The sequence below is a fragment of the Pleurodeles waltl genome, chromosome 9, assembly GCF_031143425.1.
Source record: "Pleurodeles waltl isolate 20211129_DDA chromosome 9, aPleWal1.hap1.20221129, whole genome shotgun sequence".
In the NCBI taxonomy this organism is placed as follows: Eukaryota; Metazoa; Chordata; class Amphibia; order Caudata; family Salamandridae; genus Pleurodeles; species Pleurodeles waltl.
In genome coordinates this window covers 298,114,414-298,136,659 of record NC_090448.1, presented here as the reverse complement: position 1 = coordinate 298,136,659, position 22,246 = coordinate 298,114,414, and the positions used below count along the sequence as shown (strand labels likewise).

Genomic DNA, 22,246 nt, shown 5'->3' with positions numbered 1-22,246 from the left:
TGGCTAGTACCTTTTTCTCCCAGTCTGTGTATTCTGGTGGTGTTGGGGGCAGTCCTCCCCCAGTCTTCTGGACTACAATGTGGTGCCTTGATGCCATGCCCCTGACCTACTCCCGCAGGTCGTTCCATCTCTTCCGGATGTCGTCCCAGGTGCGTGGATGGTGTCCCACTGCATTGACCCTGTTCGCAATGGTCTGCCATAGCTCCATCTTCCTTGCGATGGGTTTGTGCTGCACCTCGGCCCCGAATATTTGTGGCTCCACCTTCAGGATCTCGTCCACCATGGTCCTTAACTCCCTTTCTGTGAAGCTTGGATGTTTGGGGGTGACATGGTGTGTGTGGTGAATGGTATCAGGGCTGGGAACGCGGTAACGCTGCTCTTCTGTGAGTCGGTGTGCGTCTCGTGTATGGTGGCGTTCGATGTCTGCCTCTGGTGCTCTCCGTCTTCTTGGCCTGGTTTCGTTGCAAAGGATTGTGGGGTATGTCTAGGGGTGGTTTATGGGGTTATGGATGTGTGTCAGGTGTGTGGGTTGCACGCTTATCCAATGTGTGCACTTCTTGCTGTCAAGTCCACTTGCCGTCTGTGGTGGGCGGAACCGCCAATGGTCGTCTGGCCTCCACTGTCCGCCAAGGTGATTTGTGCATCACCTTGGCGGACAGTGGGATGTGGGTGTGCTCGGCAGTGGCAGGGTGTGGAGGTCCAGGATTCCCGCCGACAGAGTCATGGTGTGGAGTGGTGGTCTGGTGATTTTTGGCCGGGTTGGGATTTTCGTTCATTATATGGTGGGTTTCCATTCACCACCAACGGCGGACTTCTGTTCATCACCGCCACTGTGGTCGGCGGTGTTTCCCGCCGTGTTCATAATGACTGCCATGGTTTTGAACTCTTTTGGTTGGGATGTTGGTGTGCGGAGGAGTGGCCAGAGGATTGGGGGGGGGGGGGGCAGGAGTATTGTTTTCCTTGATTTCTTCCCTGTGGTTGTGGCTGTATGTTTGTTGGGGTGGCGGTTTAATATGGATAATATGTCAGTGGTGCACATGGTTAATCGACAGTCTGCGCAGGAACCAATAGTGTGGCAGTTGCTGCATGTGTTTGTACTGGAATGTTTCTGCATGAGTGTCATCTACAATGCGAGGCATGTGGCTGGAAAGGTCAATGAAATTGCTCATGTCCTTTCTCGTTTTAAGTGGACCAGGTTCCATAGGCTTGCACTTTGGGTCTACGAGACAAAAACAAAGATGCTGGCACACCTGTGGGTGATCAAAGAGAATAGTGAGGCAGTTGATTTTGGGCTCACTATCGGTGTCCATATGCCAACCATAATGGCTTCCATGGGAAGAGTTTCTGCTGTCTGGGACTGTGAGGCATGGTGACGAAGGTGACGGGCTGGTGCGGCGGAATGACGTGGTAACTTTCATACTAACTTAAATTGACATGGGTCTGTCGGCAGTCACTATGGTAGGTAAGCTGGCGGGACTTGCATTTTACGGCAAGTTGCTGTGGGGATACGAGGTGAACTGGGAGAAGGATGCTTGAGGGTTGGACTAGGGAAAAGGAAAACAAGCAAGAGTGCGGAGGACTTTAACACTGGACATGCTAAAGAAGGTCATCTCGGAAATACAGAGTGTGGCTATTTTTGGGGGGGTTTCAGGTCACAGAGTTTGTGGTGTCAAAGGCTTGGCAGGGGTCAGATGGGTAGATGTCAGGGTGCTGTCCGCAGCTGTGCAAGTATGGATACCAGTGGGGAGAGTGGTGACTTTTGGAGTTTGTCAAGGGATACTCAGGGGAGATTGTTTGGATAGTTATGACAATGTATAATGAGGCCAGGAGCATATTAGGATGTAAGGCGCTAGAGCCAGGAGTTGTCTTATTAATAGGAATTCACCTGTGTCAATAAAGCAGCTTTTTGCACACTAATGGGAGTCAGTGGTTCTTGGATAAGCCATCCCGTCCGATACTGGTCTTGGGGGTGCGGTGGGCAGAATGCCCTCCAGGAGTCCCAGGGGGTTGGTATGGTCCAAGGGCATGGGGAAAGCTGATTGGCCTGATAAGATAGTGGTGGGTGAGAGGCTTCAATTAAATGTGTAGTGGACTGTTGCAGGTGCCATTTTAACACTGTGCGCCGGCTGACAAGGACAGTGGTGGCGTAACATTTTCCCACCCTCCTTCCCCGCTATTTTTCTTTAATGACGCAGGGCTTGTTCTTACAGTGGAGGGTTCTCCTTTCATAATGTTATCTGGGTCAAAAGTAGGTCTTGTCGCTGACGGTGAGCAGGTGCTGGGCGGGTGTTGGTTAGGTTAAGACGTTATTGCAACAGAAAAGTTGGACAGTTTAAGACCTAGCTGAGATTTTGGAGGGTGGGGAGGGGTAGGTGCAAACGACTTGAGGAACGGAATAAAGTCAACAGCAAATCCTTGAGGCAAGAGGTGGGGGTGTGGAGATCTGAGTGGTGAGTGGTGATTTGAAATTTGACTCATGGGTTTGTGAAGGGAAACTTAGGGGAGAAGGGAAGCTGCTTGGATAGTTATGACAATGTATAGTGCGGCCAGCAGAACATTAGGATGTATGGCGTTAGAGCCAGGAGTTGTCTTATTCATATGAATGCACCCGTCTCATTAAAGCAGCCTTTTGCACACTAACGGGAATCAGTGGTTCTTTGGTGCGCCATCCCGTCCGAATGCAGAGAGGTGGGAAGCTGCTAACAAAGACGAGAGACTGTGGCACGACCCATGCCTAATCAGGGAGTGCGAAGGGAGGCCACTGTGAAGTCATCAGAACCCAGGGCTGATTGTGGCGGGGGGAGGTAAGGGAAAACCATTAGAGTGGATGGAGTGGACATGTACCACACTATGTATTTCACTACACTAGGGAACTCTAGGAACATACACACTGTCCCCAGGACCACAGTGCTCTCTGTAAGAGGTAAAATCCCCCGTGTCTGATCCACCTATCCCCAAACCTTGCAGTCCTGGACTGCACTACCTGGCAGAAGCACCCTCGGGGTGGACGTTCTTCGGACTGCCACTTCCCCGAACCCCTATTTCACGCTCATGTTTAAGGACTAAGTAAGCCTAGCTAAATCATGGTTTACCAACGTCGTGTTTGTGACTCTGCAAGCCGTGGCCTGCAATGCACTCTGGATGTTCCTGTTTGTGTTACCCTGGGGCTAAGATTGGCACGCGCCCAGTTTACACCGAGCAGCAACAAATGTGTGTTATATTTAATTTTCCAAGGGGGTGGCAAGGTAGGTGTCAGTGCCCACAGTTTTGAAATAACTGTTAGCGCGCCAAAATAAACAGACTAAACATTTTACCATTTTGATTTGAAGTGCCCACAGAAAATAAAACTAAATTTGCTCAAATCTGATTTTTTTATAGGGGACACAGTAATGAAGGACTCTGTGGCTCAGACGCATGTGACTGCACCCGCTGCCTTCTGCTATATTTGACATTCCGAGCGTCTTTGCGTCCCCGCTCGGTTTTACTCAATGCCTGGAATGGGCGGCGGCGCTCAGCAGCTCCTGTGACGCAAGAGCCTCAAGCGACTCATATCCGTCCCTCCTCCTGCGTCGGGAAGGGTCCAGCTCGCCTCCCATTGGCGCAGCGCGTCCGGCCCCGCCCACTTTTCCTGGAAAGTTCTTGGAAATCTATCAAAGGTATTTCCTCTCAGCCTAGTCGCCCTTTCCTCCCGCCTGCTTCGGCTGCCTCGACAGCCCAGGGCTGTGCAGAGAAAGACGAGGGAGGAAAAATAGCATACGGCGCCCACCACTTTCGTTACTACTGTTTCTGTAACAGCGGGCCCCGCCCTCTCCGTCAGCATGCCACCCTCCTCCCTGTTTCACCCCGCAAAGAGACAAGAACACCCTGGGGGGTTCACTTCTCCCCATCCTCCACTAGCACTGCCTCCCAATGTTAATCTAGGCTATGCAGATAAAAGAAAGGCACTAGCAGGCGCTTCTATTTATAACAGTGTGTGGTTACTGCTTTTATTGCCCTTGTATGCGTTTTAGATCTGTGTGGTGTATTTTGTCTTTACGCAGATTCTACCTGTGTTCGAACATGTGTATTTATCATTGTACTGTATAATCAAGTACGTAGGTCTTTGCAGGTGCATATTTGCGTAGCGCTTAATAAATCGTTTATTCAGTTGCGTTCTCGGATTAATTAAACAAGGCAAATTTGCCTACGTTTCATCGCTGCTAAACGTGAATCCAAACTTTGCACAATTGTCAGTTTCGTACCCTTTCCAAAGTTGTTATAGAATAATTTCAAATGTTGCTAATGTAAATGCGAGTGTGTAGCTGTGATTGTGCTGGTATGCTTGTGTGTCACGTGTCTAATGCTTGGGTCTACTGTTGTGTGGGTCTGCCTTTCTATTTTTTCATCTAAGTGTTATTGCTTGTTTCTTTAGGTGTCTTTGGAGTGTTTTGTTTAAACGTGTTTTTTTTCAGTTTGGGATTTTCCCTTTACATGCTTGGCTGTGCTTTCTGCATGTGGGTCTATCTATGTGCAACTGGTAAAGGTATGTGTTTCTTCAGTGCGTTTGCTGATTGTGTGAAGGCATTGCATGCTCCCTGACGGTGTTTTTCAGAACATTCAATTGTGTGCTTAATGTGTTTCTCTTTTTGTAAAACGCCTCATTCCACGGAAGTGTATGTCTTTTTGCCTGTGTGTCCGTGCCAAGGAAGTGTGTTTCTTTGCCCGTGTGCCTGTGTGCGACGCACATGTTTGTTTTTCTTTTCCACTAATGCCAGAGCTGTGATGTGAACACACAATGCGGTTCCAAGAATCGGCTTCTTCCTGGAATAGATAAAAAAAATCCCCACAGCGAGCAGCAAAGAGCTCAACGTCAGGCCGCGCATTCCTTCCCTGCCAGCAGCCGAGGCGGACGCATGCCCTAGCGCTCTGTCTCTCTCGCTGTCTCTCCCCAATTCACCCCCATTTTAACAAATAACTCCTAGTTTTGGGTCTGCAAGGAGCTCGAACAGCCCACGTCAGCTTTCTTCGCTCGGAGTACTGTGTGGGGATTACGGTCTCTTTTCTTTCTCTTCACGTAAATGACTTCTTGCTCCACAGAGGTTTTTATTTTCATGTTCGGAATTGATTTCTCTGTTTTTGAAGTTCCGCGAGTATCTGGGGGTTCCCCCTGAAATTCCTTTGTGTCCGCCTTGGCGTTGGAAGCAGCCTTAGGGCGCCAAAGTGCCGTGTTTTCGCCTTCCGGCGCTTGCCTTTAAGGGTGACTTGTCTGGGTCATGTGTCGCTTCGTAGATTTGGAGACACGGAGGTAACCCGTCCCGTAGCCTGAGATTATCGTGGGAGGGTTGAAACGGACGTCCGGCAGAGCAGACGGAAGAGCAGCCTCGGTGCTGGAGGAGAGACCCACCCGTGTCCTCGAAGCCCTCATGCTTTTCTCCTGGTCCCGGTCGGACATGATCCTCTGCCTTCAAGGGTAAGATTCAGCTGCCACCGCGAGCCTCCTGCGTGCACCTGCTTCTGGCGAACCCTTGCTTTCAGTGTCCCCATGCTTTTACGTGTGATTCCCCGCTTGTGTAACCATCGCTCACGCATACTCTGCTTCCGTGCCCTTGATTTACCTATAATACTGCCGTAGGTATATCCCCACCTGTGCCGTCCTTCCCTTGTCTCCGTACTTCACTTGTAATTCTGCCACACGTGTACCACTTCTACACAACTACCCAGTTTCCCGTGCCTGATTCTTTACGTGGAGTTCTACCTCGTGTAACCCACCTCCACATGTGCCGTGTTTCCCTTCTCTCAGTCATTCACTTGTAATTCTGCTTCGCGTGTACCCCTTCTTTCCCAGTACCCCGCTTTTTGTGTCTGATGCTTTACTTGCTATACTTCTGCTTCGGGTGTAACCCTCCTGCACATCTGCCGTGCTTCCCTTGCCTCCGTGCTTCACTTACAACTTTGCCCTGCATGCACCTCTTCCCCCTGACGGATGCCTTACGTGCAGCTCTACCAAAGGTGTAACCCTCCTCCACATATGCCGTGTTTTCCTTGTCTCCGTGTTTCACTTGTAATTCTGCCCCGCGTGTACCCCTGTTCCACATTAACCCTGCATCCCGTGTCACACGCTTCATATGTAATGTTGCCCCAACTGTAACCTTCTTCCCCAAAGTACTCTGCTTCCTTTGTCTCAGTGTTTCACATGCAGTCGCGCTTTCGGTGCCGCACTGCCACACGTGCACCCCTGCTTTCTTTGCTCCCGTGTTTCACGCATAAAACTACCCCAGGCGCTCTCTGACTGCAGTGTATCCCGGCTTTGTGCTTGGCTCCTTCAGGGTAACCCTGTATTCCCTGCTCCACGCGCATCCTTGCCTCCTCTGTCCCCATTCCCCACTCGGTCCTCCGTTTCTCGGGTAAACATGGCACATAGAAACCCAAGTCTCGCTTGTAATCTTGCTTTCATGCACTGGGCCTATCCCCTGTGTATTCCCTGTGTATCCATGCGCCACATATTACCCTGCTTCACGAGCACTCCGGCTTCTGGAGCACCTTTGAGTGCCTGTTACCATGCTTCAGATTCAGACCTTGCTTCATGTATAACTGCTCCACTCGTTCTTCCTGCCTAGAATGCATCTCTGCTTCGCGTGCTCTCGGAATTCCCCAGAAAGCAGAATTTGTGTGTGCTCCAGCTTTCCGCGTATCCCTATTTGACGTGCACTCCTCCTTCATTAGTACCCCCCGTTCATGTGTATTCCTGCTTCATCAGTATACTGTTCGCACGTGGAACCCTTTCCGAATGCAACATGATTTCATATGTCTACCCGTTTCACATCTATGTTTGCAAAACTGATTTCTGTCTAATTTTACTTCATGTGTAATCCTTCTGTGAATCTGTGTGGGTAACTTTCTTACAAGTGTAACATTTCTTTATGGCAACTTTCCTTTGTGTGTTCCGCCCTTTACAGGCAACGTTCATCCGTATATTACCTTCATAGCACACCCTCCTATGTAACTTTCTTTCAAGTGTAACATTTCTTTATGGGTAGATCTCTTTCACTTGCTATCTTAATGTGTTGGTACATTTCTTTCATAATTAATATTTTCATACGGGTGATATTCCTTCAAATGTAATGTAACTTTGTGAGCAACTCTCCTCTTTGTATAGACCTTTCTTTATGGGTAACTATCCTCCAAGTAACATTTCTCTAGTTAACCTTCCTCCATGTATAACATTTCTCTATGGGTAACCTTCCTCCATGAGTAACATTTATTTAACATTTACTGATGAGTAACTTTCCTCCATGTGTAACCTACTTTTATGGGCAACTTTCCTCCATTTGCATCTTTTCTCTATATGTAACGTTTCTGTATGGCTAACTTTCCTCTATGTGTAACATTTCTTTTTGGTTAACGTTCTTTCATGTGTATCATTTCTTTATGGATAACTTTCCTCCATGTCTATTGTTTCTCCGTGGGTAGCTTTCCTCCATGTATAACATTTATTTATGGGTATCTTTCCTCCATGTGAAACGTTTCCTTATGGGTAACTTTCCTCCATGTGAAGCATTTCTTTATTGGTAACTTTCCTCCATGTGTATCATTTCTCTATGGGTAACTTTTCTCCATGTGCAACGTTTCCTTATGGGCAATTTTCCTTCATTTGTATTGTTTCTCTGTGTGTAACTTTCCTCCACGTGTAACATTTCTCTATGGATAACTTTCCTCCATGTGTATGGTTTCTCCGTGTGTAACTTTCCTCCATGTGTATGGTTTCTCCGTGTGTAACTTTCCTACACGTGTAACATTTCTTTATGGGTAAATTTCCCCCACGTGTAACGTTTCTTTATGGGTAACTTACCTCCATGTGTAACATTTCTCTATGGGTAACTTTCCTCCACGTGTATCGTTTCTCTGTGTGTAACTTTCCTCTATGTGCAGCATTTCTTTATTGGTAACATTGCTCCATGTGTAACATTTCTTTTTGGTTAACTTTCCTACATGTGTAACATTTCTTTCTGGGTAACTTACCTCCATGTGTACCATTTCTCTATGGGGAACTTTCCTCTGTGTGGAACATTTCTCTATGGGGAACTTTCCTCCATGTGGAACATTTCCCTAGAGGTAACTTTTCTCCATGTGGAACATTTCCCTAGAGGTAACTTTTCTCCATGTGGAACATTGCCCTATGGGTAACTTTTCTCCATGTGGAAAATGTCCCTATGGGTAACTGTCCTACTTGTGTATCGTTTCTCTGTGTGTAACTTTCCTCCATGTGTAACATTTCTTTATTGGTAACATTCCTCCATGTGTACCATTTCTTTTTGGTTAACTTTCCTACATGTGTAACATTTCTTTCTGCGTAACTTACTTCCATGTGTACCATTTCTCTATGGGTAACTTTCCTCCATGTGGAACATTTCTGTATGGGTAGCGTTGCTTTAAGTGTGGTTAAGTGTGGTTTAGTTAGTTATGAGGCAACTGCCTTCTTGTGTAATCTTTATATCTTGGAAACTCTGCTTCATATTCCTTTACGTATGATGTGTACATTTCTTCTGTAACCTTGCTTTCTGGGTAACTCTCTTCATATGCCTTCATGTGTAATGAGTAACTGTCTAACTCGTGTAACAACCTCCTGCCCTGTAACCACCTTTCTATACATCCTTAGTGTACTGCTTGCCATGTACTCCCCGTTTAATATGTCCTTCGACCCTTCCTTCATGATGTGTCCACTTAGCCCATCAAAGCTCTTAAGTGTACCCTCGTGTCAGCTGTCCTCGTTTTGCCCCATATTTGTGCGTGCAATGTCACATTCACACTCGAAAAGGCAGAACTTCAAGAACCAGAATGCATCTCTATTTGTGCTGAAGTGGCGCCTCTGGGCGCATTATGCCCATACTTGACGTTTATAATGTCTGTAACCTGCAAGTCCCGGATCGAGGCACCCTGCATTAGGAGATTCCACGACAGCGTGAGCGCCCGTCCTTCATCCTGGACAGACTCTATTCCTTGCAAACCCCCCACTTCTAGCGGCGAGTGTACCATGATGTGTAATTTAGGCGTAGAAAGAAAACAGAAGTGCCTTAGGTAGGGAGGCAACGCCCTGAAATATGGGCCCCTTAGGCTCTGGAGGCCGTTCTAACGTCCATGCCAGGTTCACGCACATTTGCAGTAGTTTCTTGTCAGTTTGTGTCTGGTGTGTAAGTCTACTGTCAGTACCTTCGCAGTGTGTGCTTGGGATGTGTAATTCCGGTAGGGGTGTGAGTATTTCTCTCTGGTGCTGCATTTGTGTGAGGAGTTGATCTGGTGCTCTCAGTGGTACGCTTCTTGAGGGGTATTTAATGTTGTGTGTGTCAGAGTCACGGGGGGTGCGTTCGATTGCTTTCGTAAGGATAACTGTTGACCACGTAGGTAAGATGTGTGGGTTTGTGTGGCATTTTTCTATCTGCTATCTCTGGTTGCATCCTCTATAGTAAGGACGCGGGTTTCGCGCTGAGGTTGTAGTGTCTGAATGTGTGCAGTTGTTCATGTACCTCCACACTTGGTGATGGTTATGCCCTCTTCCACCCATCCTCAACATTGGTGCAGTAAGACCATAGCCTGGCCACAGGAGAGAGGCAACACACAAAGGACCACGCAGAGCACCAACATTTCCCCACAACAGCACTGCCAAGATGCCTCAGGAGCTCAGACTCAGGTAACCTGGCATGTCCATACCCCGAGCACCAGGCTATCAGATAGTACAGGAGAAGGTGGCCCAGGCAGCTCTTTTGTATGCGGGAGGAAAGCAAGGAGGGGCAGGGGGCACTGTGTCTGGTTCTACAGAGACTGGTAACACAGTCCACCAAAGAGACTAAGATGTGATGGAGAAAGCAGGGAAACGGCGGCAAAATACATGCCTGCAGCCTCGAGGATTGTGAAAGGGACCGTGCCAGTGGGCTGTGGAGTCTATGGGAAGAAATAATGTCTGCCTAATAGAGAATAAGAGGGAGACAAAGTCAGGAGGGGAGGTGTAAAAAATCTGAGAGTGGAATAAAGGCGGGAAAGAGTGGGGAGACAAAAAAAAACCTACGTACTGTCTGAGGATGGGGAAACGAGACTGGGGAGGAAAGGCAGACACAGTGTCTAGAGAAGCAGGGAAAGTAGAGGACAGATTAGAGACGAAGATAACCTTGATGTCCTTCTATGTGGGAGTGACAGATGAAAACAGAGGGGAGTTAGGCTAGACCTGTGGGGCTTTGGAAAGGGAAATTCTGGGGCAGAAAGGTGAGAGAAAGACAAAATGATGCCTGGCAAAACCGAGAAGGAGAAAGATGGAGATAAAGGGAAGACAAAGAGAGACCTGTCTTGGGTGTGGGAAAGTGGGGGCGACATTGAAGAGAGAAAGTCAGACCTGGTGTCTGACGGTTTGGAAAAGAACGATAGACAAGGTGGGAGTAAATTACACACTGATGTCTGTGAATGTTGGAAGGAGATATAGAGAGTTAAGCGAAGGCAGGCGTGCTATCTAGTAATGTTAGAAAGAAAGAGAAGGTACAGATGGAAAGGCTCCACTGATGTCTGGTCTGAGGGAAATAGAGAAGAGACACGAATGGGAGGTAAACAAGGGTCTAATGTCTAGAGATGTGGGAGGGAGAGAATGACATGGGGAAGGTAAAAGAAATGATGCCTGATGCAGGGAGAGAGAAAAAATGAGACAAGAGAGAGAAAGAAAGACCTGTGGTCTGAGATGTGTGAAAGTAGGGAAGGCATAGTAGAGAGACAAAGAAAAGACCTAAGGTTTGGTGGTGTTGGGAAAGGAAGTGAGGAGCGAGCGGGACGAAAAAGACACATCAGATATGCGGCGATATGGAAGACAGAGGGGAAGAAAGATAAATGTAATGCTTGCGGGTGTGGACAAGGAGAGAATGAGACAGACAGACCTGGAGTCTGCAAGACAATGGAAGGAGAAAGCAGAAAGCTATGGAAGGGAATGCGGTGTTGGTGCCCGATGAGACCTGCATTTGTTTTAAATGTGGTTTTAAGACAGTGCTAGACGTGAAACACCGAAAAGAGAATTAAGGATCCATTGAACGTGAGATGACATGGAGAAATCTGAAGGGCAGAGAAAGACACGAGGTCTGAGAAGGCAAAGAGACACTGATGGAAAGGAGGGAGGGAGCAGGGGCGAGCTTACAAAATATTCCCCGTCCGTGTGCTTGGTGAGGAGGAGGGGGCAGATGCGAGAAAGAGAACAGCTCGAAGCGAGGGAAGGGCGGAGCGTGGAATTACTGGAGAGCTTCGCTGTTTTGTTCGGTTTTCTCATAACCTCATTTCACCCCGTTCAGAGAGGAAACCGATGTGCAAGATGGCTCTGTCTGGCTCACCTACTGCAGCATTCATGGAAGCCGGCTGCCAGCCTGTGGCGCAAGCCCCGAGGGCAGAGAGACCTTCCGTGTGCGTTCTGGCAGTGGGCACGAATTGATGAGGGTAATGGGGGTGGGCGAAAATTATTTCTTGACACTGGGTATCAAACAAGCCCCCCTTCAGTCATTTCAAGGGAAAAACGTAGGTCGAAGATGTCTGGGGAGGTTGAAACAGCTCTTGTAGGTGCTGCTCGACTTTGGGTCCAGTGTAGGCCCGGGCTTTTTTTCTAACCGTGGAAACGAAAATATGCTGCAACCTTCTCTTTTTCATCGTCTGCACAATTTTTCCTATTCGTGATGTGTTCGTGTTTGCCCACTGTGGTTCGCATGAGGGTGAGACGGTTGGAAAACCATAAAAAAAAACTGCGAACACTGCAAAATTACTCAAAATCTACGCAGCTCAATACATTTGTGGAAAATGAGCAAATTAACTTTGTAAGCAAAATATCCCACGAAGGCGGGTTACGATTTTTTCGTGTACCTAGATAATGTTTTCCCGGCACTAGTTCCACAGTTAAAGATGTACGTCCGCAGTAAGACATTTCTTCAATGTGCTCACATTTGTGTGTGATTTACCAACCAGGAGTCGGAATACTGACAAGACTTACTCAACTGTTCATCCTTCCAAGGTCGATCGGTAGAACACCATTACATTCGTTATTGGACTTGCTATTGCATCTGTGTAGGGCTTCGTATTCCTGGCCAGCTGCTGAAGCCCTTTCTGCGTCCGGATAGGTACTACGAGTGTGAGCTCCCTGATATCAATGTGGACTTTGATTCTGTGCGCCAGCTGACACCACTTTTTCAAGTGACGTGGGTTATCACAAGTGTTCTAATAGCAGTGCTTCGAAGCAGCGGCAATGATGTCTGCATATAGAGCGCTCACCCTTTCTTCCCGTAGGAAGTGGCGGGCGGAGACCTACATGTTGGCAATAGGACTGAGAGAACCGCTCAGCCGCGCACATCTTCTAGGATTTCAAGATCAGGCGCGAGTGAGGGCAGGGTTTATGATTGCTCACATAACGTGCTTGTTTCTTCGTAGGTTTTGCCCGAGTTGAGCTCCCCCCGTTATCTGTTACATGTCGGTGTTGTCTCGTTGCATGCTCGAGTGGCAATGCTGCAGCTACATCTTTCTTAAGGATACGCACACATTTTGTGGACACCATCTCTCACTCAAACCTTCGGACCCTTCGAACTTTCCCTCCAGGAAACATTTTCCTGTTTGTCATACACGACTAACTGTACAAGGGGCCTCTGTTCCTACTTCCTACTTTCATACATCTTTTGCTCTAACATTTAGGCCTATTGTCTTGGTACCACCCTTTCACTAAGCCACAGACGCCCTCTCCATCTTGTACACTTTCATATACATAGACTGCTGTTACCCTGTTATCTCGCCTTATTGTACTGTACCGCATCCTGGATCATATTTGGTCACTAAGGCGGCCATTTTGAATGTGGAATTATGTGACGCAGATGCAGTATTTGGGATAGACTGTATTGCTAAAAGTTTTCCTTGAGTGTTTCATTTACCTATCGTTGCCTTTCCACCTCTCCATGCAGGTCACAGCCTTTGGTGGGTGAGCAGAAGATCGGACGGCTGTCGTTGGCGAGCTTCCCTGCCCTCCTATCTGAACAGATAATGCAACCTCTGGCCATAGAGGCCTGCCAAGAAGAGACGCCTCCCACTGTCCTCGTGACCCCGCATCTGGAGATCAGTCATCTTCCATCCACCCCACGGGCCCGCGACCCGGAGGAAGATCTGCTCTGCATTGCCAAGACATTCTCCTTCTTGAGGGAGTCAGGTGAGGCACTGAGACAGTTACACAGTGTTGGGAAGGAAGTTTGTTGGTTGTGCTTTCATAGGTGGTAGAAAGGATGGGATGAAGAAGCAGTGACAAGGAGGGTTATAATCCGAGATACTGGAATTATCAGATTTTGCGACCACATCGTGTTTTTTGTGTATATGTGTGTATATATATATATATATATATATATATATATATATATACACACACACACACGGATTTGCCGCATAATCCATCCTTTTATCCATAAACTGCAGATTTTATTAAAAATGTTTCTAGTTTAAACGGATCAAAATGTATTAAAACTCGGCCACAGGTGTTGGAGCACAATTGAAGGGCGTGCACAAAGGTTGACTAGTCACCTTTTTTTCGTGTTTTGTGTGCGTTAAACTGGTATTTAGGAGATGAAAACTAAGCCAAGACAATGTTAACGTGTAAAAATGACCAAATAAAAGAAGCAATACTAAAACAAAATGTGGCACATTATGTCACACAGTTTGCCCTTTCTTGCCACATAATGAAGTCAACCCTGCTACATAAATTGACCCTTCCCTGACATATAGTTACAGTGGCCCTGGTTATAATCTGTAAGTATGTACTGCATGTGCACTCGACCACCTCCAGGACAGTTGTACTTGAGCAGTGATATGAAACCATCAGGTGGAGGATATTTATATGTAACATGCTGAAGCACGGAGGAGTGTTATGAGTTGATTGATTTACAGGCCCTGGTAAAATGCAAGAACCAGATGGGGACTAGCGCAGAATAGTTTCCCCGTGTCAGTGCTTTCTGGTGCACGAGTGTTGGGGAAATTTTGAGAGTTTGAGTTCCTCTCTTATAATTTTGCATTTCCATACACAGCAGCTACGGGTCATGCAATAACGTTTAGGGTGTACAGCATGAATTCCAAGGAGACGCAAAGCTTCTGCCAGTCTTGACACACACCCTTTTCAGCTGTAAGGCATAGTTACTATGTCTGAAAATAGCAGTGATTCCCTTTTACTTAGTCCAGCACTTTACATGGAGGGGTTTAGTTAAAGTTTTTTTTCGCACAAATATTCCTTGAGGAAAGTTGTGGGGAAAGCAGACCTTTGGCACTGTGGGGAGTGCTTCAAGAACCTTCTGTCCACTTCTTATTCAATGCTGCTGGTATTGTTGTTCTTAAGCTTTTATAGGGGAAACTCTAGTGCCATCTATTTAGCACTTTTTAACAATTAACAGACCGTTCTCCAATGTGTATTCAAAACACAGTAGTCCTACTGCTTGAGTTGATGTTAACTTGGCTTTATTGCCTGTCTCTGTCCTGCAGTTTATGGCTACAAAAGTACACAATACATCTACCAGAATGCTGATTTTCTGCGCCATTTAGAGCGAGGATGCACCTCCCAAGCATCTGATGTCCACCTCCATAAATGATGTGAGCCCACCTATTTCATGCTGTTGACAGATATTCTTTAATTCTGCACCAGTACATTACAGGCTTGCCATCTTCTGTTACATGAAATGCTGTGATCTCTGGTTTATTACAAAGAGATTGATTCATTAGCCCTTTGTAGATCACCAAAGTCTATGCATAGTCTTTCACTATAGGGTAAGGCTGAAGAAATAAAATGATTTAAAATCCTGTTTTCTGGTACAAGACCAGCTTTGGGTCAATAAAAAGGTGGGTGATTAAAACATATGGGTGAAGATTTTCATTTTGTGTCCACGTGGGTATTGCTTCCATATAAACCCTTTGTGGCAAAATTCTTACTGGCGAGAGATAGCATTGGAAATTCTTACAATGCATCATATTCGTACTATTAGATTTTTCTTATTATGTGTCCTGTGTAAAATTGGGTCATTACTTCACATGCTTATAAATGTTTTTGTGATTCAGACCCAAAATCTATAATTACAATAGGCTGTCCTTTTACCCTTAACTGGTGAAATTGGTCCAATCTATAATTATATCAAACCATCTCTGTACGTTAATCAAGATAACTGAAAACAACTTTGCTACATGACACTTAGGGATCAGTCATGATGACCAATCATTATCCATCCTTGGCCGATGAAAAGTCGTCCCCAATCAATCAGCCTCACCCTTTCGATGAAATGTTCATATCTGTGAGTGAAATCGGCAGTCCGGCAGACAGGACAACAACATTTCACAATTGAGAGGGTGTTCTACCACAATATTGAGGTTTACATGTCGTTCTCCAAAACATGTATCCAATATATATATATATATATATATATATATATATATATATATATATATATATATATATATATATATATATATATATACACAGTTTATAATGACATTATAGTTAAGTTAGAAATCTCAGTTCAAATGTAAAATTTTCAACAACAAAAACGCTGACATTCACTAGTTATATGTCACTGAAGTAACTGTAACTTGAGACCCGCCATGTACAATGTCATCATCAATGATGTCATAGAACATCTCATGATTGATGTATGCGAGGGCACAAGCAGTGGACGGCAGGGACAATAGTTATAGTTACTCCAGTTAATTATAACTTTAATTTCAGTGTTTTGCATGGCCAAAAGCCGTCTGCAGAGTAGGGTTGGGCACAGGGCCTGGTCACAGCCCAACTCCCCACGGGCATTCAAGCCCACGCGATGCATGCCCTTTGTCTACTCATAGTCTGATTGGCTGCAGGGACTGGCCTATGGCCAGGGCCAAACCCTTGTTGGCACCAACACCCCACCACACTTGGATCTTGGCGGTGCCCACTGTGTATGGGCTGCAGGGCCAACCGTCCATCTGGGGCCTACACCCCTCCGTTTTTTTTTTTGAATGGTTTTCCAATCCCACGTGATCCAGTGCGACGGCTGTGCTTCCTCACAACTCTTGGGGGAGTAAGGGGTCACACTGGGTCCTGCAAGAGACCCGTGGGATCAAATTTGGTCTGGAATGTTCCTTGGGACCCCACCACAAGATCCATGGTTCTACCCTATACATTTACACCTTATTCTTCTTATAGTTTTCCGGACACTGGCACTGAGTTCTCATGTCCTGCAGTGGCAGCTGCAGCTTATCTCTTTATGTTGCTGCCAGTTCTTTCTGAGTGCGAACACCTGTGAGACTCGCAGGAGCTTCTCGCTCTTGCCAAAGTGAGGTGGCTGATGGGGGGGAAAAAACACTCTCCCAATCTAGTTTATCTAATACTTGAAGTTGTGTCCATTTTGAACATTAATTTCTCAAAAACTACCCTATGGATTTACACCACATCACAATAAAGCAAGCTTTGTGGGTACACATCTAGCGTTTGCTAAATTTTGTGTAATTCCATTCAGCTGTTTTTGGCTCTAGCAGTGTTTATATTCCCTATAGATATTGCATGGGGAAATTGCAGCATGGGACCCCCCTTTTTATATCCCCCATTTGATGGATCACTGCAAAACTTTCAAGGTGCTGAAGTGGATAAACTGTTTTAAAAAAAAAAAAAAGTTTTGTGAAGATTTGTGAAAACGGTGCAAAAGTTATTAGTAAACTCAAAACTCAATTTCCTATGGTAACTGGGTTTTAGCTATAAGTACACAGTGATGACTTTAATATATGTTATGTGTGAAATAAATCAACAAACTGTCAGTTCATCGAGTGCAACATGATTTCCTTTTATAACAATATGAAAAAACAAAGGTTAAAGTGATGTAATAGTTAGGTGAAAATGTCAGTTAAAACATAACGATCACTGAATTTCTATAGTTATTTCAAGTAACTATAACACACGTCCTCGCCATGCACAGCTTATTGCCTCACATATTACAGCACTCATGACTTATTCTCATTATGCAGTGATAGTTTATAAATTATTGCAATATTATGGTAGGAAATTATTTTGTCACTTCACATTGTTAATTACAGCCGGGTATGGAAAATGAACACTCTTTTTAGTACCAGGAGAACGGGCCATAAGTACATATATTAATCCCCGTGTACACTAATAGTTAAGGGTAAGGGTCTTTAAGATAAAAGTTTCTTCCTTGCTGTTCCTACCCATACTCTTTCACCAAGTCATGGATCCTACCTGTGTTTCGATTAATTCTTTTGAACAGTTTAAGAATGAGACCCTGCCGTGGCAGGTGTTTCACAAGGCACAATCTAACTGATCAGATAGTGTTTTCAATGTTTTGCTAATTTATTTTCTGGTCCTTTTCCTTCAGGTTGGTACTGGGGTTCCATCACGGCCTGCGAAGCTAAGCAGCAACTTCTGAAGATGCCAGAGGGGACTTTTTTGGTGAGGGACAGCACCCATCCAAGTTACCTCTTCACTCTTTCTGTCAAGACCAACCGTGGGCCCACCAATGTCCGCATTGAGTATTCAGACAGCAAGTTCCGATTGGACACCAACTGCCTGTCCAAGCCACGTATACTCGCCTTCCCAGATGTTGTTAGCTTGGTGCAGCATTACGTCTTGTCTTGCACAGCGGAACATCGTGGAGAGGCACCGGCCCCTAGCTCCGCGCCACTTGTGCCCAAAGAGCCTGCAGCTGTGCACCTAAAGCTCATCCAGCCCTTGAAACGCAAGGACAAGGCCTCCAGCCTTCAGCACCTCTGCCGACTACGCATCAACCAGTGTGTGCCCCCAGTAGCAGCCGGAGAGCTACCCCTGCCCAGGCGGATGGTGGAATTCCTGCAGCGATATCCCTTCCAGCTCTGAGGATGGTCAAAGCAGACATAGAAAACCAATGCTGATCCTAAGGAACTGCTTAAAGCAGTTCAACCCGCCAATCGAGAGGGAGGAAAGAATGGTGTTCCTTGATCTCCACCCAAGACTTACTAGGGGAGGTGGGTGGGCATGGCAAGGACCCGCCTTCATTCTGCCATTTCCCCCTTATTTCCGTTTGCTCACAAAAGACGGGAGAGGGCAAGGGGTTGCAGGCTTTGGAAAACAAGCGCTATGGACAAGATGAAGGCTGGGACAAAGGGCATGGAAGAGGAGACGCTGCGTGGAAACCACAACATGCACACACACTACTTGAATCCAAGCACCTTCCGCCGCAGCTCCTCAACCACAGATTGTATTCTATCAAACTCTATTTATTTTCCATGTCATTCTTTTTATTTCATAGTTTGCAATTTATTATGTTTTTTTGTAAACTGTTGGTTCTATTTTTACGGGGGTGGAGATAGAAAGGTTGTTCCAGAGGATGTGAAATGTTGCCTAAGCTCCAAAACTACGACAGGGAAAGCCACATCAAACTTTGTGTTTTATGTGACGTATCCTTGTACTGAGAGCACAAACATGCTACTGCACCACAGATAGGCTACAATAAACAGACAAACAGCAACGGCGGTCGTTCAGACTAAACACATTAGCAAACAGCAAGAGGAGTCCAACAGGCAAGCCTCTTAAACGACAGCAGGCACCCACAGACAGAAAGGCAAGTACTTCAGTCAGATGAAACTTTTAGTGCACGCCAGGCCCACTGTCCGGCAAGAAGCAGACATACAGTATAGCAAGGTCCACAGACTCACCACAACAAACAGATACAGAGATAAAGGCCCATATTTATACTTTTTGACGCTAAACTGCGCTAACGCAGTTTAGCGTCAAAAAATTTAGCGCCGTCTAACGCCATTCTGAAGCGCCATGCGGGCGCCGTATTTATGGAATGGCGTTAGCCGGCGCAAGCAGACCGGCGCTGCCTGGTGTGCGTGGAAAAAAACCACGTAGACCAGGCAGCGCCGGCGTAGGGGGAAAATGGCGTTAGGCACCATGTCAAATCCAACAGACAGATGCCAACAAACAGACAACAAATCACGTTCTATAGAACCTCACAGCAAAAACAACAGACCTAAACAAAGACATTGAGCCTTATACAAGGCAAACAGGTAGATGATAACAGAAAGTAGTCCAGGGCCCTTAGACAAGACAGAAAATAAAACCGAATAGAATGGACATCATCTGATGTAGAGAGACCTCAGACAAAAAAAGAACGGCAAATCCCATTGACCCAACATGCATACACAAATAGAACACCAAGTTCTACAAACTTCCTGCTGCCGGCTACAGTACAAGACAAGCAGATGAACAACAGAATATGCAGACATTACAACAAACCCATCAGACCTGCAACAAAAGACAAGAAATTCCCCTAGACAAAGCACAAAGGAAATAGAGCAGCCTGACCCAAATCCTGGCCACAATAGGCAGAGAACACAGCAAGTTCCAAAGACATAAATGAACAAGTAGGAGGACAGCAATGCAAATAACAGAAACCAGCCACCTGAAATGTTTTGTCTAATATTACATAATGATGGTGAGGACCCCCAAATACCTGACAATATCAAATTGATACTATATAGGCTAGGCAATACCTCTTCCCCGCAGGGCCAAAATACCACCTGCCCACCATGTGGGACGTAGTAAATTTTACAACAATCCTAGCTCAATACGTGCTGTGCACCGCCTGCAAAACATTATTTTCGCACCCAGTGTGATGTAAAAACCTGGGGTACCTCATCCAGTTCTGATGTCTAATATGAAAACCCTCTGCCTCACTTTGTATTGTATACACCTGAGGCCGGCGTGAGAGAGGGGGGCAGTTTGACCCTGATGTTCTGAGACACAGGGTTAAGGTGATGCCCGGGGAGACTAAGTGTAATGGTGCTCTTCTGTCCTTCAGTGTGTGAATGTAATGCTGTGGGGGTGAGGACACTGTTCGATGGTGCTGCTAGTCAACGGTCTCAGTCTGAGGGCGCTACTGAGTCTGTGTAGTGTAATTTGATGGTGCTGTCCAATCCTTTCAATGAGCCAGGGTAGGGGCTGGTTGATGGTCGTTACCAGTCTGCAGGGGACTCCTTTCAGACACCCCTGCATCTGGAGTGTGAATGAAGCCCTTCCCCATTCCAACCCCTTACCCTGAACGCCCCAAGAGGGGAGAGTGAATGCAAGCACGAGAAAAAGTGTTCAAGGAAGGAAAATGACTTGAAAATATGTTTGTTCTTTTTTTAAAAAAAATATACAAAAATAAAAACTGAAATTTATTGAAATATTCTGATGTTTTACTTGGCTATAGTTGTACCTATTTTTAAGATGTTGCTTTAGTTAAAAGGTCATAAATAGTTCGTCCAGTGTGTTACTTTTGTGTTTTTCACACATAAAGATAACTTGGCTGAGTAGGCACGAGGAAACCCCACGCCCGCCACCTATTTATTTAATTCTATTCTTGCAAATGTATGTAGTGCAAAGAAGAGAGACAGAAGTGTATCGGACCACTTCACATAAGAACTATTTTCCATATGCCTCTTTGCCAATATTCCCTGTAAGGAAAAGGCAATTATTTAATTGGTTTTAAAATGTAATGAACTTCTACATTTTAGGAATACATCTACGTAAATTGTCCACATAATGAATGGGCAGCAGGGGGTAGAGGCAGCAGGGGATACGTAGAGGTGAAGGTAGTATTCTAAAGGTGGAAAGATTGGTGTATAGGTATGGGTAAACATGAACGAATTAAGGTAGAGGTACTAGGGTATAGAAGAACTAAGGTGTTGTTGGGGTGCCTATGCAAAGGTCTAGGCAGGGTGTAAAACCTCCCAATTATAAATAACGACGGAGTCAATAGGGGATAGGTAGAGGTAAGATTGTATAGGCTCATTTTTATGTACCGGAGAATAGTTAGTGGTAGAGTACTAATGTATATCTAGAGGTTGCTATACCAGGGCTTAAGTAGAGACAGGTACTTTGGTAGAAATACTAGCGTATAGGCAGGATTAATTATACTATGGTATAGGCTGGGAGAAGTAAGAAGGTAGAGGAATAGTTAGAAATACTGTGGTATAGGTAGTTATATAGGTACTAGGATGTAACAAGGTATCGTAGAAGTAGAGATGCATGGCTATAGTTAAAGGGTACAAAAAATAATTCAGAGAGAAGGGGAAGAAATCAGCTGGGTTGAAAGAACTGGAATGAGGAGGGAAAAGAGGGGAAGGGCGTGGCTAAGCATCTACCAAAAATGATATAGAGATGGGAGACAGAGATGGGAGAAAAGGGAACAGAGTTTAAGGCCTGTAAAAGGAAAACAAAACATCTATGTGATCTCGGAGGGGAAAAAACAAGGATTTTTTTGTCACAATGGACATTCACCAGAATGGATTTAACATCCAGAGCATGCCATTCATTTTGAGAAATTTGAACAAACTATTTTCTGGAGATAGTTCTCTAGAACAGGTTTCCTTAAGTACGTTTTTCTCAAGGATCACATGCAACCTTCAAGTTCAGGTACAAAGGGGTGGAAGGGTGAACAGGGGAGTTCACTTCAATGTTGTGCTGCAGGGGGAAACAAGTTTCTAGTTTCTTAATAGGTGGTGGATGAGGGCATGGCAAATGCACTGAAGGTATAAAGATCACCAGCAGGCAGGTCTACATGTCTCAGCTGGGGAAGGCCTGCATCTTTTCCATTCTGAAGGGCCGGCGGGCCACCTGCCCAGTTTAGAAGAACCACTTAGCCGCAAAGGGACATTCAGAAGGGACATCCATCTCCTTGGACGCTTGAATCACTAAATTGACAAGTTAGGTATACCTGTACCCTCAATGGCTTGATTCCCTTTTCCCGGCTAAAGCCTTCTACACCCTCCTATTTTCTACTGTGGGTATCTGAGAAGGGCAGGAAGAGGAAACTGAAGAATGTAAAAAGAGGTATCAAATTGTTAAATATCTCTTCCTGCTGGTGCCTTCAAGGCCTGTGGAGTTGTCAAGGTCAGCGCAAAAGGCACCAAAAAAATAATTAAGTGGAAATAACTACTATCCCTGTCCACTATTAATTGACATCTATGACTCCTCTTACCCTTAGAGGTCCAGGATTGGATAGGCTCGAGACTACCAGTACCATTGCAAAGGCAGGAGTTGGAAAAGACACCCAGACTTAGAAATGAGGCACATAGATTGTGTTTATTGAAGTACTGAGGACCAGATTTACAAGGCCCTAGCGCCTCCTTTCACCACAGTAGCGTCACTTTTTATTTTTGCGTTAATGTGGCTCAAGGAGACAATTTTTGCCACGCCATATATACAAAGTTGCAAACGCATGAATTGCACCATTTT

At 45.7% G+C, this 22,246-nt stretch overlaps 1 protein-coding gene across 3 annotated transcripts; it reads left to right on the top strand.

Annotated features, from left to right (window-relative positions):
• Positions 1 to 3,702: 3,702 nt before the first annotated feature.
• CISH (cytokine inducible SH2 containing protein) lies at positions 3,703 to 20,193 on the top strand. 3 transcript variants are annotated; one of them, XM_069206769.1, is made up of 3 exons: positions 3,703 to 5,449; positions 12,936 to 13,177; positions 17,361 to 20,193. In XM_069206769.1, exons 1-3 carry the CDS (start codon positions 5,403 to 5,405, stop codon positions 17,855 to 17,857), a joined length of 786 nt encoding a protein of 261 aa, XP_069062870.1. In that variant the 5' UTR covers positions 3,703 to 5,402; the 3' UTR covers positions 17,858 to 20,193. The 3 variants fall into 3 exon arrangements, with proteins under 3 accessions (XP_069062870.1, XP_069062869.1, XP_069062871.1); XM_069206768.1 differs by lacking the exon at positions 3,703 to 5,449 and adding an exon at positions 10,022 to 11,403; XM_069206770.1 differs by lacking the exon at positions 3,703 to 5,449 and adding an exon at positions 10,613 to 11,436.
• The last annotated feature ends 2,053 nt before the right edge of the window (positions 20,194 to 22,246 follow it).

What these genes read in the sequence shown, in the direction of transcription:
- CISH (XM_069206768.1), top strand. Translation starts at nt 11,306, where the DNA reads ATGTGCAAGATGGCTCTGTCTGGCTCACCTACTGCAGCATTCATGGAA. An exon ending in AGGGCAGAGAGACCTTCCGT is followed by an intron (nt 11,404 to 12,935) that starts GTGCGTTCTGGC and finishes CTCTCCATGCAG; the next exon opens with GTCACAGCCTTTGGTGGGTG. An exon ending in CTCCTTCTTGAGGGAGTCAG is followed by an intron (nt 13,178 to 17,360) that starts GTGAGGCACTGA and finishes CTTTTCCTTCAG; the next exon opens with GTTGGTACTGGGGTTCCATC.